At 54.1% G+C, this 17,903-nt stretch overlaps 3 protein-coding genes across 7 annotated transcripts; 2 read left to right on the top strand and 1 right to left on the bottom strand.

The window, feature by feature from the left end:
• The first annotated feature begins 369 nt into the window (after nt 1–369).
• Nucleotides 370–3,989, top strand: Doc2a (double C2-like domains, alpha). Its single transcript, XM_013011482.1, has 10 exons — nt 370–646; nt 1,006–1,085; nt 1,241–1,315; nt 1,724–1,833; nt 2,861–2,987; nt 3,081–3,140; nt 3,224–3,387; nt 3,482–3,563; nt 3,652–3,748; nt 3,844–3,989. The coding sequence occupies exons 1-10, from the start codon at nt 370–372 to the stop codon at nt 3,987–3,989; spliced, it is 1,218 nt and encodes a 405-aa protein (XP_012866936.1).
• Nucleotides 3,990–4,403: 414 nt separating this feature from the next.
• Ino80e (INO80 complex subunit E) lies at nt 4,404–13,076 on the bottom strand. Of its 3 annotated transcripts, XM_013011661.1 has the most exons (8): nt 12,893–13,076; nt 12,664–12,734; nt 12,430–12,482; nt 9,928–10,003; nt 9,733–9,844; nt 9,240–9,356; nt 5,535–5,626; nt 4,404–4,983 (listed from the first exon to the last, which is right to left on the bottom strand). In XM_013011661.1, exons 1-7 carry the CDS (start codon nt 12,971–12,973, stop codon nt 5,555–5,557), a joined length of 582 nt encoding a protein of 193 aa, XP_012867115.1. In that variant the 5' UTR covers nt 12,974–13,076; the 3' UTR covers nt 4,404–4,983; nt 5,535–5,554. The 3 variants fall into 3 exon arrangements, with proteins under 3 accessions (XP_012867115.1, XP_012867114.1, XP_012867113.1); XM_013011660.1 differs by lacking the exon at nt 5,535–5,626 and having other exon boundaries at nt 12,893–13,069; XM_013011659.1 differs by lacking the exon at nt 5,535–5,626 and having other exon boundaries at nt 4,419–4,983; nt 9,240–9,359; nt 12,893–13,067.
• A 23-nt stretch (nt 13,077–13,099) lies between these two features.
• On the top strand, nt 13,100–16,304 carry Hirip3 (HIRA interacting protein 3). Of its 3 annotated transcripts, none has more exons than XM_013011655.1 (7): nt 13,100–13,663; nt 13,810–13,930; nt 14,027–14,141; nt 14,582–15,429; nt 15,528–15,696; nt 15,782–15,880; nt 15,956–16,304. In XM_013011655.1, the coding sequence occupies exons 2-7, from the start codon at nt 13,925–13,927 to the stop codon at nt 16,117–16,119; spliced, it is 1,401 nt and encodes a 466-aa protein (XP_012867109.1). In that variant the 5' UTR covers nt 13,100–13,663; nt 13,810–13,924; the 3' UTR covers nt 16,120–16,304. The 3 variants fall into 3 exon arrangements, with proteins under 3 accessions (XP_012867109.1, XP_012867111.1, XP_012867110.1); XM_013011657.1 differs by having other exon boundaries at nt 13,656–13,738; XM_013011656.1 differs by lacking the exons at nt 13,100–13,663; nt 13,810–13,930 and adding an exon at nt 13,693–13,738.
• Nucleotides 16,305–17,903: the final 1,599 nt, after the last annotated feature.

Here is a 17,903-nt window from a genome sequence, read left to right on the forward strand (position 1 = left end):
GGGGGGGGTGGATCAGGCAGGCAGATCCCCGGGCGGAATGGAGGGTCCCAGAGAGCACGGTGACACCCGGTAACACCGGCCCGACGCCTGCTGCAGAGGCCCGCCGGACCCGCAGGCATCCCGGGGAGTGCAGGGCTCAGGGGCAGAGCCGAGCCAGGCTGGGAGAAAAGAGCCCGCAAGATGAGTGAAGGCCACTTGAGAGGTAGGTAGGTAGGCAGGCAGGCAGGCAAGGTGACCAGGGGACCCCGGCCTGGCAGCCCAGCCAGAGGAGCCAGGCGCGGGGGTCCGGCGGGCCCAGGCCTCTTGCTGTCCATCCTGGTAGGTGTGAGGAATCAGTTGGCTCCCCCCCTCCCCATGCAGGGGTGCTGCATGAGGGGCCGCAGGGGCGATCGCATGACCATCAGCATCCAGGAGCACATGGCCATCAACGTGTGCCCCGGGCCCATCCGGCCCATCCGGCAGATCTCCGACTACTTCCCTCGCCGCGGCCCAGGAGGGCCCGAAGGGGGCGGCGGAGGCGGTGGGAGCCGTGGAGAAGCCGCAGCCCACCTGGCCCCGCTGGCTCTGGCGCCCCCGGCTGCCCTCCTTGGGGCCACTACTCCCGAGGATGGAGCTGAGGTGGATAGCTACGACTCAGATGATACCAGTGAGTCAGGGGGCTTGAAGGGCTTGGGCAGGAAGCCTGGCTTGGGTGTGCAGAAGGATGTGGGGTGGGGGTGGGGGAAATAGGGCCCAGTCCCCAGCCACCACACAGCTGCAATCTGGGTGGAGATGACAGCTTCAGCGAGGCTCAATATTCAATATTTCTGCTGAGACACTCCACCACCCACACAGCCCCAGTTGGCCAAGCCAGGGACCCAGACAAGCGCTCACGCATATGCCCGCTCAGCGTCCTGCAGGCATATTGGCAGGCCCAGAGATACCGGACACACCTGTCTCCAGTGCTGGCCACACACCTCACCCATGTCTCGGCACATAAGAACCCCTACTTTCCCTCTTCTGCAGCTGCTCTGGGCACTCTGGAGTTTGACCTCCTCTATGATCAAGCCTCCTGCACTCTGCACTGTCGAATCCTCAGGGCCAAGGTAGGCCCCTGCCCCTGAATCCCCCCCCTCCCCCCCGCCCCAGGGTGCTTCTGATCTTCCCCTCCCTGGTACTGCACACTGGTGGGGGGTTCAGCACAGGGAGGGCTCAGGGCCAAGAGCCCACCATCTTCTCTGCGTGCCCTCCTCCCCTCCAGGGCCTCAAGCCCATGGATTTCAATGGCCTGGCTGACCCCTATGTCAAGCTGCATCTTTTGCCTGGTGCCTGCAAGGTAAGGCTTCTCTCTCCTGTCTCAGATTCTTCCAGCCCCTACCTTTAGCCCCTGGGGACCTGGAGGAGCTGTATTAAAAACCCTCCATAGCTGGTGCTGGTGGCTCACGCCTGAGATCTGAGGATCTCCGTTCACCTGCCCAGGTTGGCTTGGAACCAAGATCCTCAGATCTCAGCCTCCTGAGTAGCTAGGAGGACAGGAGTAAGCCACCAGCGCCAGGCCCGAGACACTCTTTATGTCCAGTTAACCACCAGAAAACCTGAAGTGGCACTGTGGCTCAAGTGGTAGAGCGCTCGCCTTGAGCTGAAGAGCTCAGGGACAGTGTCCAGGCCCAGAGTTCAAGCCCCATGACGACCACCACCACCAACAAAAACCACAATAAAACCCACCTCCATCCTAACACTCCAGGCCAATAAGCTAAAAACAAAGACTCAGAGAAACACGCTGAATCCTGTGTGGAATGAGGACCTGACCTACAGCGGAATCACAGACGATGACATCACTCACAAGGTGCTCAGGTAAGGGCCCGTCCCTGCTACCTGGGGGGAGCTGCCATTGTAACCTGTTTGGGTTTGATTTAAATCAGTGGTACTCAAAATAGCCCCTGGCATTGCTGTCCCTAGCATCTCCTATTGCTTCTCCAAGGAGGACTAACTTCTGTGTCCTTTTTTTTTTTTTTTAACAACTTCTCACCTTTATCTGCTGTGTCTCTTTTGTCTGGAGTGTTCCCAGCTCTCTCTCTGCCAGCCCTCATCCAAGATCAGTCTCCTTAGAAGCTTTCTGTGGCTGGGCACTGGTGACATATGACCATAATCCTAGCTACTCAGGAGGCTGTGATCTGAGGATTGAGATTCAAAGCCAGCCCTGGCAGATAAATCGATGAGATTGGTATCTCCAGTTAACCAGCAAAAAGCCAAAAGTGGAGGTGTGGCTCAAGGGAAAATGCACCAGCCTTGAGTGAAAAAGCTAACAGATAGGGGGAGGGGCAGGAGAGAGCTTTCTCTGGTCACCGAGACCCCTTCCCAGAGCCCCTGACTTGTCAGGTCTGCATACCTGAGGCCCTCCTGTCATCCTGTCCCATGCCCCCCCCCATAAATCTAAGGATGGAAGGAGTCATTGGGGGCCAAGAAGCTTGCTAACGCTCTAGCACAGGGAGCAGTAAGGAGAGGCTTTCTCAAGGATAGTGAAGCAGCAAAACCCAGGCTTGGGAGAGACGGGGGGGGGGGGGGGGAGGCGATGCTTTTGGCCCATCTAGGTCTCACCTGTGGCCACATCCACCAGGTGCGTCTGTGGTGATCCATCAGCTCCTGTCTCCAGGGTAAGAATGGGAGCAAGCCCCCAGGTCTGAGCAGATTATAGCTGGACCGGAGAGCGCAGGGCAGGGAATAGACAGACTCATTCTTCTTCCTGAGTTCTCACCCATTTTACAGCTGAGGTGTAGAGGGCAGGCAGAGCTGCGAGTAATCTTAAGGTTTTTCTCCATCTTTCTCACACCAGGGCAGGGCCTGATACCCAGGGGGTCCTGACCCTGTCATTCTTCACCAGGATCTCTGTCTGTGATGAGGACAAGCTGAGCCACAATGAATTCATTGGGGAGATCCGAGTACCCCTGCGCCGCCTCAAGCCCTCACAGAAGAAGCATTTTAACATTTGCCTTGAGCGTCAGGTCCCGGTCTGTGTGTGGGGTATGCAGGAGTGTCAGGGGGAGGGGCTCCTGGGGTGGATGAAGTTGCTAGAACCTTCTCTTTGCTTCCCCCCCTCCCAGCTGGCTTCACCCTCTTCCATGTCAGCGGCACTGAGGGGCATCTCCTGTTACCTGAAGGAGGTGAGGTGCCTGAGCATCAGTCGCCCTTCATGGGCGGGAGGTGCTGGAAGACCCAGGCTGACCCCTGCATTGGTCTCTTGCAGCTTGAGCAGGCTGAGCAGGGCCCTGGGCTGCTGGAAGAGCGAGGGCGGATCCTGCTGAGCCTCAGCTACAGCTCGAGGCGCAGGGGCCTGCTGGTGGGCGTCATCCGCTGTGCCCACCTGGCTGCCATGGACGTCAATGGCTACTCTGATCCTTACGTGAAGACGTGAGTCCTCACTCTTGTCCTCCCCAGGGAGCCAGATCCCAGAGCCCTTCCTCCGTGGCCTGGCCTGGCACATGGCCCCTGCTTCTCCCCCCAGGTACTTAAGACCAGATGTGGATAAGAAATCCAAGCATAAGACGTGCGTGAAGAAGAAGACTCTAAACCCAGAATTTAACGAGGTAACCTAGGCAGGGCCTGGAAGTGGAGGTGGACTGAGGCAGGGCTGGAGAGGGCCTCAGGGAGAGATGGGGCGCATCTCGTCCTCAGGAGTTTTTCTATGAGATGGAGCTCTCCATTCTGGCCACCAAGACTCTGGAAGTCACGGTCTGGGACTACGACATTGGCAAATCCAACGACTTCATAGGTGAGGGGAGGAGCTCGGCTGTGGCCCTGCTACAGAGGGAGGGCTGACTAGTGGAAGCAGGGCCCTGATTGGCCCTCCCTCGGCCTGCACTCCAGGTGGCGTGTCCCTGGGGCCAGGCGCCCGAGGAGAGGCCAGGAAGCACTGGAGTGACTGTCTGCAGCAGCCGGACACAGCCCTGGAGCGCTGGCACACCTTGACCAGTGAGCTGCCCCCCGCCGCTAGCGCTCTCCCCTCGGCCTGAGCGGGCAGCAGCTGCCCAGCACGAGCCCTCTGGGCAGGGTCCAGTACCCAACCTACGCACGAGTGTGTTGCACGTTTACATGAGGCCTCTGCCTCTGCCCTGCACTACCTGTCTTATTTTTGTGAGAGTCTCCGTGACCGTGGGTCTGTCTTCTTGTGAGGGACTGGGGAGATCTATATTCACATATGCAAACTTCCTGCCTGCAAATATGCAAACCACCTCCATGCACACGGGAGGGAAGTCCTGCTGACACCCCCCCCCCCTCCACCTGCCCACCCTGCTGCCTCTCTCCTGCCTCTCCAGGCTGCCCCGACCCCCACCCCACAGGGAGGAGGTCGGATTCGGGGAGGTCAGGAGGAGATTTCCAAAACAAAAAGTACAAGGAGGGGGGAAAAAAAAAGAAAAAAAAAAAAAAGAGCCAATCCTTTAATACAGAATCTTCATTTAAAAGAAAAAAAAAAAAAAAAGGTCCTAGCCCTGTACAGCTGCCCTTTTCAAGGGGTGGTCTCCACAGGATCTCTGCCTCCATAAGAGGCGCCAGATCCTCCTGGCCACTCATTCAAATAACTGTCCCCTGGCAGGGGCCAGAATGTGAGGGCAGGGCCCCTGCCCCCTTCCTAGGGGACAACTGTGCATGTTTACGCCTTTTCTGATTGTGTCAGTAGCCGAAGTATGGCAACTGGGCATCAATAAACACCTCTGAGGAAGCTGGGGCTCTTGTGCTGGCACAGGGAGGGGCGCTGGGCAGGGCCTGGCACATGGCACTGGCTGGTCACTCCGGGATGTCGATCACCAGGTCATCATCCCCATCCAGGGCGTCATCCCCACTGCCTGCATCGCTGAACATCTGCCGAGGGACGGTGCTCAGGATGGTATGGGGGGGCATCTTAGGAGGGGGGAGGGGGGTCAGAGCTGCCCCGACCCCAGTCCCAGGACCCCGGGCAGGGAAGGTCAGTGGCCCGCCCACAGGGCAGTCAGGAGGTCCCACCGCCATCTGTAGCAGAGGGAAGAAACACAGGGAGGACTTGTTAGTGAGGCCTGGGGCTTCGGGGAGGTTGGGAACTGCCTGGTCAAGGCAGCTGCAGGGAAGGGGGGGGAAGGGGCACTGCTGCGGGCAGGGCTGACCCCACCTCAGCCCCTTCAATCTCAAGCTAACAAGTGCCTGGGGGTGAGAGCAGTGATGGAGGCGAGATGAGGGGGTAGGGATGGGGTGTCTGACAGGAAGCCAATGGAAGAGTTGGGCCCTGCTCTCTCCAGGAAGCAGCACTTGAAGCCAGAGTCAAAGCCAGCAAGGAGTGCCCACCTCCTGCCTCTGGGCATCTCGGGTAGCACCTGCCACGACTGGCTTGTTCCCCCTCCTCCTGAGGGGCTCCTGGCTTGGAGGAGGGGCTGCCAGGCAATGCACGGTACCAGAGGCCACCTGAGCCAAGAGCCTGGGCAGCTTTGTTCGCCCTCCCCAGGAAGCTTCTATGACAACTTGGACCACGGGCCCCTCCTGGGATCCCCGCAGCCGCTGGCCTCGGCCAGGCCCTCCTCTCAGCTCACCTGGGCTAGGTACCAGCCTCCTAACTGGACTCCCTGCCTTCAGCCTCTCCCAGATCCAGCTCCTCCTCCACACTGCAGCCAGAGTGATGGCTCTAGAACACAAACCTGAGCATGTCACTCCTCCGCTGTGGGACAGCGGTGCAGTGCGCCTGACCACAGGCTAGCCCTCTACCTGGAGCATCCTTCTCTATCTGACACAGTCCTGCTTTGTCCTCAGAGGCTGGAAAGCAACCTTCGGTTCTGCCGGGCCTTCCAGAGCCAGCCTGTAGATCCTCACACATTCACACGCACAGCTCTCACGCTATGGGCACACACTTAGCACCTACGCTGTGCAAGTTGAGTTCTGTCAGATCTCCAGTTTCTTTGACCACCATGGACAGGAGGAGAGGTCATATGCCACAGGAGAGAACTGAGGCTCAGATACGAGTTTAAGGAACAGACCTGCCAGGTCCCCACTAGGCAGTGTCTCAATGTGCTGTGAGTATGTGGTACCCATGAAGGCCTCCTGATTAACGTGACATACCTGGTTCCATGGCCTGCTCTGATTTTTTTTTAAGATTTTTTTTTATGCTGGTCCTGGGCTTGAACTCAGGGCCTGGGTGTTGTCCCTGAGCTCTACTACTTTGAGCCACAGTGCCATTTCCATGTTTAAGTGGAAATAACCGTCTCACAGACTTTCCTACACAGGCTGGCTTTGATCTCAGCCTCCTCAGTAGCTTGGATTTACAGGCGTGAGCCCCCAATGCCTGGCCTAGGCTGGCACTCTACCACTTGAGCTACAGCTTTTTGGTAGTTAACTGGAGATATGAATCTCACTGACCTTCCTGCTTGGGCTGGTTTCAAACCATGATCCTCAGATATCAGTCTCCTGAGTGGCTAGCATTTCAGGCGGGGGCCATGGTACCTTGTCCTGCTCTGTTTCTGAAGGAACCTCACTTTGTTACCTTGCTTGTTTGCCCTTTTCCTGTCAACTCATATTCTGGATTTTTTTTTTTTTTTTTTGGTGCTAATAGCGGGGCTTGAACTCAGGGCCTGGGTGCTGGTTGTCCCTTAGCTTTCTTTCTTTTTTTCTTTCTTTTTTTGGTCAGTCATGGGGCTTGAACTCTGGGCCTGAGCGCTGTCCCTCAGCTCTTCAGCTCAAGTCTAGCGCTCTACCACTTGAGCTACCATACCACTTCTGGTTTTCTGGTGGTTTATTGGAGATAAGAGTTTCACAGACTTTCCTGCCCAGTCTGGCTTTGAACTGCATCCTCAGATCTCAGCCTCCTGAGTAGCTAGGATTATAGGCGTGAGCCACCCTCACCCAGCTAGCTTTCTTTCTTAAGCCTGGTGTTCTACCACTTGAGCCATAGCTCCATTTCTAGCTTTTCCTTAGTTAACTGGAGATAAGGTGTCTAGGAGTCGCATACGCTATACGCTTTCCTGCCCAGGCTGGCTTAGATCCTTGATGCTTGGATCTCAGTTTCCTGAGTAGGGAGGATTACAGGCATGAGCACCAGCACCCAGCTCTGTTCTCTTCTGTGTATCTCCAGCTTAGTTTCCTGATCTCCTTTTACCCCAAGACAACGCATCAAGTAGCAAGCTACCAACAACCCATGCCTATGCCACACTTCCCTGTCTGTTCCTTGTTGTCTTCCTGTCACTTGCCTTTTTTTTTTTTTTTTAACCTACCTTGCTCTATTCCTCCCAGCAGAGGCCAGTACCATCACCCTGATTTTCAGGTCAAACTCATGCTTGGTACATGCCAGGCTAAAATTCTACAGCTGAGCTACATGTCGGCTCTCAGAGGCTACCCCCTCACCTTTTGATTCTGGCTTCAGAGACCTGAGAGCTGTCCAGCTGACAGCTGTGTCCTGCGCTGGCTCCTCCTCCTTGTTCCTAGGGCTCTAGGCCCAGCTCTCTTTTTTTCCCTCTGTGCTAAGGACTTCCAAATAAGCACCATGAGCCCCACCCAGGCCCATAAATACAGCAGTCTACTCAAATTTTCACAGGGCTGCCAAGGCCAAGGCCACATACTGATCTTCCTTCCAGAACCTGCTCCTACTACAGTCTTTTCCTTTTTTTTTTTGGCCATTCCTGGAGCTTGAACTCGGGGCCTGGGCACTGTCCTTGAGCCTTTCTGTGCTCAAGGCTAGCGCTCTACTATCTGAGCCACAGTGCTACTTCCGGCTTTTTCTGTTTATGTGGTACTGAGGAACCCAGGGATTCATGCATGGTAAGCAAGCACTTGCTAAGCCACATTCCCAGCCCCTCTACAGTTTTCTCCTCTTCCTCCTCCTCCTCCTTTTCCTGCTGCTACTCTATTGGGCCTGAAATCAAGATCTCTCAAGTTCTGGCTTGGTTCTTTCACTCAAGACTGGTGCCTTACCACTTGAGCCATACCTCCATTTCTGGCTTTTTGATGGTTAATTGGAAATAAAAGACTCTGGGATTTGTCTGTATGGACTGGCTTCAAACCATGATCCTCAGATCTTAGCCTCTGATTAGGTAGGATTACAGGGGCTGGCTTTGAACTTCAGTCATCTAGGTCTCAGTCTCCTGTGCAAGTGCCCTGCTTATATCATTTCTTGTAAGCCTCACCCTACAGTACTAACTTTACATAGCTCTGCTTGCTGAGTGCCCCACTCCTGCCTCAATCATGGCTTTCTCCGCTGGGACCTGGTACCCACTGCATCTTCTGCACTTGTTCTGGGGGGGCGGGGGAGGGTTCTGCCTGCTTTGTTCACCATGCAGCTGTGGCCACCCACAATACAGAACAGAATCTACAAGACCTGGACTGTCCCAGAGGCCTGCCCCAAGTCATTCATCTCTCTTTCTTTCTCTCTGCCAGTCCTGGGCTTGAACTCAGGGCCTGGGCACTGTCCCTGAGCTTCTTTTGCTCAAGACTAGCCTTCTACCACTTGAGCCACAGCACCACTTCTGGCTTTTTCAGCTGATATGATACTGAGCAATCGAACCCAGGGCTTCATGTATGCTAAGCAAGCACTCTACCACTAAGCCACATTCCCAGAATGCTTTGCTTTCTCCCCCCCCCTCCCCTCTGTTTGGGGTGGCAACACTAGGGTTTGAACTCAGAACCTCACCCTTGCTAGGCAGGCAAATCTACCATTTGAGTAATGCCCCTGCCTAGGTCCATTTCCCATGTTATTGTCCTTTTTTTACCTAGGGCTGTATTCAGATCAAGATTCTCCTACCTATACTGATGGTATAGCTGTGGTGACAGGTGCACTCTACACCAGGCTTGCTGAGTGTGATGAGGTCTCACTCACTAACTTTACCCTGGCTGGCCTCGAACAACAACGCTTCTTATTTCTGTTTTCCAAATAGCTGGTATTACAGGTGTGAGCTTCTGCACCTGGCCTAAGTCATATGGCTTTTAACTGGGACAGGCTATATCCCTCAATTCTGGCTGCCAGGTATCACACAGGATTCATGACCTGGGCACACATACCATACTCTGGCCCTGTGACACAGGCAGGACCCCAGGTCTCTTCAATCCCAGACCCAGAAGGCTGACTGTCCACCTTTGTTTCCAGAAGGAGCCTGTGAACCAGGACTTCTCTGCTTTGCCCCTAAGTGTCTTATCCTATGATCCCAAATCCAGTTTTCAAAATTCCTGGAATGATACCCCAAGTCCATCTTGAGCCTCCCTCAGACGGCTGTCCTGCCATTGTGCCCCTCCCTAGCATTCCCAAATCAGGGTACCTTGAGTTTCCGGGGCAGGCGGGGCCGTTTCTCCCGCTTGGGCCTCAGGGGACTGGGCTCGGGCAGCTGCAGGGCCAGGTAGTCAGAAGGGAATGGGGGGTAAGGAGGGGAAGCCAGCTGCTGGTGGGGGTGGGGAGTGGAGATGGGAAATGGAGGGGGTCAGGGTGAGGGGTGAAGGGAAGAAATGCACACAAGAGAAGAATGGAAAAACAAAAGAGATGGTGATGAGTGTGGCTCCAGGGTTCCTGAGAACAGAAGGGGAGGGACAGCAGCAGGACCATGTCCTGGGTCTGTTCTCCTCAGGCATGTCTGTCCCTGATTCCTACATGGGAGAGAAATGGACAGCCCCGCCTCACACCCTCCATGGATGCTAGCTGGTACACTCAGCCAGATGTCTCCCGAGCAGGGAGGTTTCACCCCAAGTCCTAACCTCTGGTCCAGACACCCCCACCCCCACCCCAGTCCTCTACTTCCCCGCCTTGACCCCACTCACCGAGCTCAGATATGGGGAGGGAGCCCCAGAAGCCTGAAGGGGAAACCCTGTTGAAGAAGGCAGGGAGAGGCTGGAGGGGGAAGGGGCTCCCCCTAGCGGAGGGCTTCTCTTCCTAGACAAAGGACAGGGGAGGAGGTCAGAGGTAGCCAGAGGGTCCAGGTTGCCCCCACCCTGCCCCGCCCAACACTGGCTTACCTCTTGGGAGCTGGTGTGTCCAATTTGGGTGTCCCCTCTGTCTCACTGTTATCTGAGGACGCCGTGGCATCGGAGTCTGTGGGAGGAGGGCTGGTCACTGGGGGCTGGGTCCCATTAACTTCAACAGAAGGGAAGCATGCTCCGCAGCTGGCATACATGCCTGCGTGCAGTTTTGGGGGAGACCAGCAGTACCCCTACTTTTCGCAATCTACTCCCTGCTCCTCCATTACTTGTTTGCTAAGCACCTGCTGTGTGCTAGGCTTCCTTACCCACACCTCATTTGGCATTCATAACTGTCCAAGGAGAAAGCAGGAATCACCTCTACTTCCCAGGCTCGGGGCTAGGACTTGAACCCAGGTGGGTGACACCTTGGTCATTTTATGCCTCTCACCTTGTTCGCTGCTCTCAGACCTGCCTTTGCTTCACTGCCCATATTTGGGATCCTGTTAAATCCATCCCTCAAACTTGACCTTTTACCCACCGCTCCCCTATTCCAATGGCCACATCGGGCCACCACATCAATATCACCTGCTCACTACTCCCTGCTACCCCACTGTCTAACGGGGTGGGGAATGTCTGGCCCATAAAATCATTTGGTACATGACAGCACTGACTCATCTGCATGCTACCTAAGGTTATCTGCCTGGATTGGTAATTCTGATGGTCCACAAATGGTGGTATATTACCTAAATGGCCCTTGACAGGAAAAAAAAGGTTCCCCATATTAGGCCACAGTCCAACCTAAAAACCTGATCACACCTTTCCTGATGGTGCTACCTACTGCTTATAGTGGCAGTGCTACCAGCTGCAACCTATTTTTCTGGCTTCTCAGTAGAGAGGTGGTACTGGGGATGGAACCAGGAGTCTTTCTGGTTCATGCTTGGTAAGATGTGTTATATGCCATCTCCCCAAAACTTTTTTTTACTTCACAGCAACCTTCTTCTTCAAAAAAAGTTCAGTACTTCTGCCTAGAAGGACCATCATTCACCTAATAATAGCTACACACAATATATACTATCCTCAACTTCTGTTCTTTATTTCTTTGGTTGGGGGGGGGTGGCGCCTGTATATACTGGAGTTTGAATTCAGGGCCGGGGTGGTGTCTCTGAACTTATTTTTTGGGTTCAAGGCTTACTTGAACTGCAGCTCCACTTTTTTTTTTTTTTTTTCCTGGTTGTGGGCCTAAAAGGATTACAGATGAGAACCAATGGCACCTGGTATTTTTTTTTTTTTTGCTGGTCGTGGGACTTGAACTCTGTCCCTCAGCTCTTCAGCTCAAGGCTAGTGCTCTACCACTTGAGTCACAGCACCACTTCTGGCTTTTTCTGCTTATGTGGTGCTGAGGAATTGAACCCAGGGCCACATGCATGCACGGCAAGCAGTCTACCACTGAGCCACCTTCCCAGCCCATACTTGATACGTTTTTGAGACAAGGTTCCCCTATGTGACTCAGGTTGTTCACAAACTCACAGCCTCCACAGTGCTGAGATTACAGGTGTGTACATTCAGTCTGAATATGTCCTCAGAGACATTGGTTGCAGAACTCCCCAGGGCTAGCTCACTGCTAAGCCTCCTAGAACCCTTTTCTCACACTGTGCTAGGAGGTGGCATGATCAGATTGTGTGCTCCTCCACGGTGGCAGATTAAATCTTTGGCTTTTGCTCTTCAGACTTACTGTGCTAGGTTCTCAGGCTTCTGGTCCTGAAGTACCCCTCAGACAGAAAGCTAAATAGACGGCCTTAGGGATGGGAACAGCAGGGAATGAGGGGCCAGAATAAAAGGGAAACTTTTTATGGCCTATACACCCTGGTCTCAATTTCTCTAGCTGTTACCTACAATTCTCCTATACTAATTAAAGAACGGGGGTTATGCGGTGCATCAAAACATTACTTACAAAAACTAGCTCTTATTTGCTTTATATGTGCCCTAGACCAATAGTTAAAGGGCCTGAAGTTATTTATGTGATTCCCACTTGCAAAAGGGTTACAAATTCTCCCCTTCCATCTTTTCAACCTGTGGGATTCATTAGAGGCCATGAAATCAATTTATCAGTTTGATCAGCATTAAAAGGAGGAAAAAACCAGTTTAAGAAGTATCAGAATGAAGTGTAATCCTAGCCAGTCAGGAGGGAGAGTTCTAAGGATTTTGGTTTGAAGCAAGCTGGGGCAGGAAAAGCCATGAGACTCTTACCTCCAATTAACCATCAAAAAAAACCCAGAAGTGGAGCTGTGGCTTAACTGGTAGAGTGCCAGCCTTGAACAAAAAAGTTCAGGGACAGCACCCAGGCCCCAATAGCAGTGTGCGCGCACGCATACGTGTACATATATGTACATACACACACACACACACACACACACACACACACTCTCTCTCTGAATGGTAGAGGCAACTAGCTAGGTTTAAGTGCCATTGGAGGCTGCATCAGCTTCCACAGGATGGGACCAAGAAGACTTGCTGAAGTGCCAGGAGCCTTGTCTTCCAAATTTTCATGACCCTGCTCACCAGAAGAGTCCTCATCCACGTTCTCATACTGCAGAAGTCGGTCTAGAAGGAAACTGAGGGAAGGGGTGGGAAGAGTGTGAGTCTTCTCATCTCAGCATTGATCTTGTGAGCCCCTGTCCCTTCTAGAAGAATCATTGGATCCTAAGATCCCAAGCACTTACGATCCTATGCCAAGACAGGGCCAGCCGTGGATCTCCAGCAGTCATACCGCCCGTGCCCCCCACCGTGTCTCACCTCTTGTCCCGGGACACCTTTAGTAATTTCCTCTGCGCCTTCCTGAGCTCCTCCTGGAAGCACTCGTGTTCCTGTAACACAGGTAGGGTAGGCGCTTAGTCAGGGGCGGCTGGTTAAGAGGTCCAGAACCTGAAGACAGCTCACTCCGGCTCCCCTTTACACATGGGTAAACTGAGGTCTTCCCAACGGCAGGCCTTGCACTCCACAACCTCCCAACACCGGCACTCACGTAGATGAGGAACTTGAGCTTCCGCTTCAGATTCCGATATTTCTTCTTGTAGTCCACTTCGCCGTCCGCCGGCCCGTTCATGACCGGCGCGGGAGCAGCGCCCCAGTACCCGGAGTCCCGCTACCCCGAACCGGCTCAGCTCGGCCTCTCACGCGGCCACTTCCGGGGACTCTGCAAGGCTGGGCCCATCGGACTACAGCTCCCAGCGTACCCTGCGCACGGGGAGCGTAGGCGCAAGGACCGCCCCCGCCTGAGGAAAGACGGGGGAAGCACGCCGCTTCCAGTGGCTACGCTGAAGATGGTGTGGCCGCGGCGGGTGACGTCACAAAGATGGCGGACGCCGGAGGGCGACGTTACTGATCCTAAAGGTGCTCGGCGAGTTGGACCCACAAGGTTTCCCTCCGAGAGTCCTAAGGTCTTGGCAAAAGACTCCGTTCCTTCTTCTTGCCTTTCGAGATAACAGCAGGCCTCGCTCGCTGCACGAGACCTTGGAGGACGGCAGCGTCGCGAGCTGATTACGTTTCACAGGTTTTGCCGGCGCCGAATTGTTTTCTAAGACGATTCGTTCCACTAGGGACGGGGCCCGCGAGATCCACCAACTGCCCAAGGGAAGGAAGTTTTGCACGGCCAAGTCTTCAGCCCCAGGGGTCCGAGACCGAGGTCCAACGGCCCTTCGCCTGGGAGTGCTGCGGGGTGCGCGTGCGCAAGCTGCTGTAAGAGCCACCGAGGAGTGCCCCGCCCCCCCAAAAAGGCGGGAGCCACCAATCCCAGGTGGGGCAAAATGGCGCGGGAGGATGAGCTAAGGGAGTTCACGCGCAGTTTCTTCAGGGGCCGACCTGACCTCAGGTGCCTGGGGGACGTAAGAGCTGGGGTTGGGTGGGCAGGGTGGGACTCGGTCTTGACACCTGTCTCTCTAGCACGACCACACACTCCGTCGTGCGGCGGAAGTACTTGGCCCACGTGGGCCGCGACCACTTGGAACCCGAGGAGAAGCAGGTGCTGAAGAGGCTGGTGGAGGAGGAGCTACTGCAGATGCTGGTGTGGGCACCAACCTGGGCTTGGGAGGCAAGGTTTGTTGCTGAGGGGGTGGGGCAGGACATAATCACGGTGTGTCTGCCCAATGTGCACATACAGGCAGATGACGCTGCAATGAGGGAAGAGAAGCTAGACCTCACCAAGAAGTTGAAGAGGTCGCCCAACTCCTCCAGTGACCCAGCAAGAAAAAGATCTCGCTTTAATTCAGAGTCAGGTTAGTTCTGTGCCCTAGCACCTGTGCCCTCCATCATGGACTCAAAAGATATTTATTTATCATAAGTCATCGGGCTTGAACTCAGGGCCTGAGTGCTGCCCCTTAGCATTTCTGCTCCAGGCTAGCACTCTACCACTTTGAGCCACAGCAGCACTTCCGGTTTTCTGGTGGTTCATTGGAGGTAAGTCTCAGAGTTTCCTGCCTGGGCTTACTTTGAACTGTGATCCTCAGACCTCAGCCTCTTGAGTAGCTAAGATTACAGCCACCAGCACCTGGCTCAAAAAGCATTTATTGTAATTCATGTATTATGTCTCAGAGCGTTAGTTGACGAGGCGAGGAGTCAGGAACCAGGAATAAGGTGGAGGGATAATAGCTATGTTTCATTTTGATCTTCCATCCATCTCGAGAGACGAGGCAACCTAACCCTGTCTTCTTTGCAGAGCCCAGCTCTGCAGCCTCCAGCCCAGGCTGCTTGGCATCTCCAGCCAAGGAGAAGGAAAATCCAACTGGAGCCTCAAAGAAAGTAGTTGAGAGCAGTGATGAAGAACCACAAAGGGACATGATGGCAAAGACAGGATCAGAAAGCAGTGAGGAGTACAGTGAGAGCAGGAGCAGGAAGAAACCTGGGACCAAGAAAAAGCAGGCAACAGGCAAGGCCTCAGCCAAGAAGCAGACCAGGGAAGACAGTGAAGACAGTGAGGAAGAACCGATCCAGAGGAAAGCAAAGCAGGCAGGGGGACGTGGAGAAGCTAAAAGCCACCGGGAACGTGAAAGTGAGGAGGAGCAGAGCCTAGCCAAGAAAAAAAAGAACAGTGAGGAGGAAGAGGAGGAAGGTGTTTGGAAGCCCAGAGCTGGAACCATTAGGGAAAGTTCAGCACAGAAAGGGAGAAACTGTAAGCAGAAAAGCAGGGCAGGGACACTAGTGAGCAACTTGGGGCAGAGTGAGGACGAGGAGAAAGAGGCAGCTGGCAGTGGGGATAACCAAGAGCCTCTCACGCAGACCAAGAATGTGGACAGGACTGTGTGTAAGGATAGAATACAAAGTGGAAGCAGTGAGGATGAAGACAGCGGGACAGTGCCAGTAACTGTTCAAGGCACTGGAAAGACAACCAGCTTGGGCAGTGGCAATGGTGAGGACAGTGACACAGAGAGGGAGGTGAGTGATGGTGAGGAAGGGACAAGTCCCAAGGGGGAGAGAAAGAACCGCTCTTCCAAGACCTCCAAGAAAGGCAGGACACGAAGCTCATCTTCCTCTTCAGATGAAAGTCCAGAGTCCAAGGGTGGCAAGGTGAGGGTGCAGACAGGGTGGGAGGCCACCACGAGAGAAGAGGGAGACCCTGACTCCAGCCCAGGAGGCTTGGCTTCCAGCTGCTCCTTCCTTGGTAGGCTGGCTCTGGTCGCCGTGGAGAGGACCACCCAGCAGTGATGAGACTAAAACGCTACATTCGGGCCTGTGGCGCCCATCGAAACTACAAGAAGCTCCTGGGTTCCTGTCACTCACACAAGGAGCGTCTGAGTGTACTCCGCGCTGAGCTGGAAGCCCTGGGCATGAAGGGTAAAGTGAGGTGTGCCCTGGAGGCTGGAAGAGGGAAGGCCTGGGCTTTGTGGGAGGAGAGGCTCATGAGCTGCTTCTGCCACAGGCAATCCTTCCTTAGAGAAATGTCGGGCACTAAAGGAGAAGCGGGAAGAAGCAGCTGAGGTGGCGTCACTGGATGTGGCCAACATCATCAGTGGTTCAGGTCAGAGTCTTGCTTCCCTTCTGCCCAGGAGAGCAAAAGGTCTGACTGACAACTGATCTGTTCACTTGTCCCCAGGCCGGCCTCGCAGACGTACTGCCTGGAACCCTTCAGGAGAAGCAACACCCCCAGGGGAGCTCTACCGCCGGACCATAGACTCAGAGGAGGAGCGGCCTCGTCAGGCACCCCCAGACTGGTCCCATATGCGTGGCGTCATCAGCAGTGACGGCGAGAGTAACTGAGCCCCATACCCTTGCCCTTCAGGAGGGTCCTCCCACCACCCCTGCTGAGCCTGCAGAGCAGGAAGCAGCCTTCAGAGAAGACAGAAGCCCTCAAAATCTCGGTATATTATTTTTCTTCACATTCTCTGTTTAGGGTGTCTACAGGGGTTATTTTTTAAGACTCAATAAAGGAATGTTTATAATTACATCAGAACCAGCCCCCGACTCTTATCCCCTGTACTTTGGGAACCAGGAACTTGAAGATAAGCTGCTGCTGCTAGTAGCCAGAGGTCTGGTTCCTTACTGGGCCCCCAGTCCCTGGACCCTGTTGTCTGGTCTGTTACCAGGCCGTATCAGCAGTATGGCTCCTAACCTTCCCCCACCTTGACCAGTGGACCCCTCTCTGATCAGTGTTAAGATACATCTACTAACTAATGTCCAGCTGGAAGATCAGAATAACTGGCCTCAGAATGTGAAGCACAAACTGGAACAGCTGGTGATTGTCATCCTCCTTTGCTGTTTACTCTCAGCCTTGAACAGATGAGAGAGACCTAACTCATCAGTTAGGGTCCTACAGACCTGTGAGGGAACTCCTGCTGTTAGGAGGCTAGTAAGGTGGGGAGATACTCTGGGAGTTTGGGCTTTAACTAGACCTGAGAATCTTTGAAGCCAAAGCAAAGGCAAGCAGAGGAATTTGAGATCAAGAGATTGACCTGCTTTTGAGTCCCTGGATCCAGTTAGGTCTGAAGTCACTAATACTACTGTAAGTTTTGGTTACACAGCCAGTCCTGGGACTTGGACTTAGGGTCTGAGCACTGACCCTGAACTGCTTTTTTTTTTTTTTTTTTTTTTGGGTCCGGTCGTGGGGCCTGAACTCTGGGCCTGGGCACTGTCCCTCAGCTCTTCAGCTCAAGGCTAGCACTCTACCACTTGAGCCACAGTGCCACTTCCGGCTTTTTTCTTTTTGCTTATGTGGTGCTGAGGAATCGAACCCAGGGCTTTGAGCATGCAAGGCAAGTGCTCTACCACTGAGCCACTTTCCCAGCCCCCTGAACTGCTTTTTGCTCAAGGTCAGCACTCTACCACTTAAGCCACAGGGCCATTTCTGCCTCCCCTCCCTCCCCCTGTCCCCCCCACCCCCTGCCCCCGCTTTCAATCCTGGGGCTTGAACTCAGGACCTGGGTACTGTCCCTGAGTCTCTTTGTGCTCAATGCTAGTGCTCTACTACTGAGCCACAGCTCCACTTCCAGTTTTGTGGTAGTTAATTAGAGGTTAAGAATCTCATGGACTTTCCTGCCCAAGCTGCTTTGAACCACGATCCTCAGATCTCAGGCTCCTGAGTAGCTAGGATTACAGGCATGAACCACCAGCACCTGGTTTCTGGCTTTTTCTGATAATTTATTGGAGATAAGCGTGTCATGGAGTTTCCTACCCATGCTTGCTTTGAACCACGATCCTCAGATCTGTCTCCTGATAGTGTCAGCTAGGATTACATGTGTGAGCTACCAATACTCTCTCGTGGTGGCCTCCCACCCTGTCTGCACCCTCACCTTGCCACCCTTGGACTCTGGACTTTCATCTGAAGAGGAAGATGAGCTTCGTGTCCTGCCTTTCTTGGAGGTCTTGGAAGAGCAGTTCTTTCTCTCCCCCTTGGGACTTGTCCCTTCCTCACCATCACTCACCTCCCTCTCTGTGTCACTGTCCTCACCATTGCCACTGCCCAAGCTGGTTGTCTCCTGATAGTGTCAGCTAGGATTACAGGTGTGAGCTACCAATACTCAGCTAAATTCACATTTTTATTGTTG

Source organism: Dipodomys ordii, unplaced genomic scaffold (genome assembly GCF_000151885.1).
Source record: "Dipodomys ordii isolate 6190 unplaced genomic scaffold, Dord_2.0 Scaffold14, whole genome shotgun sequence".
NCBI classification, from domain to species: domain Eukaryota; kingdom Metazoa; phylum Chordata; class Mammalia; order Rodentia; family Heteromyidae; genus Dipodomys; species Dipodomys ordii.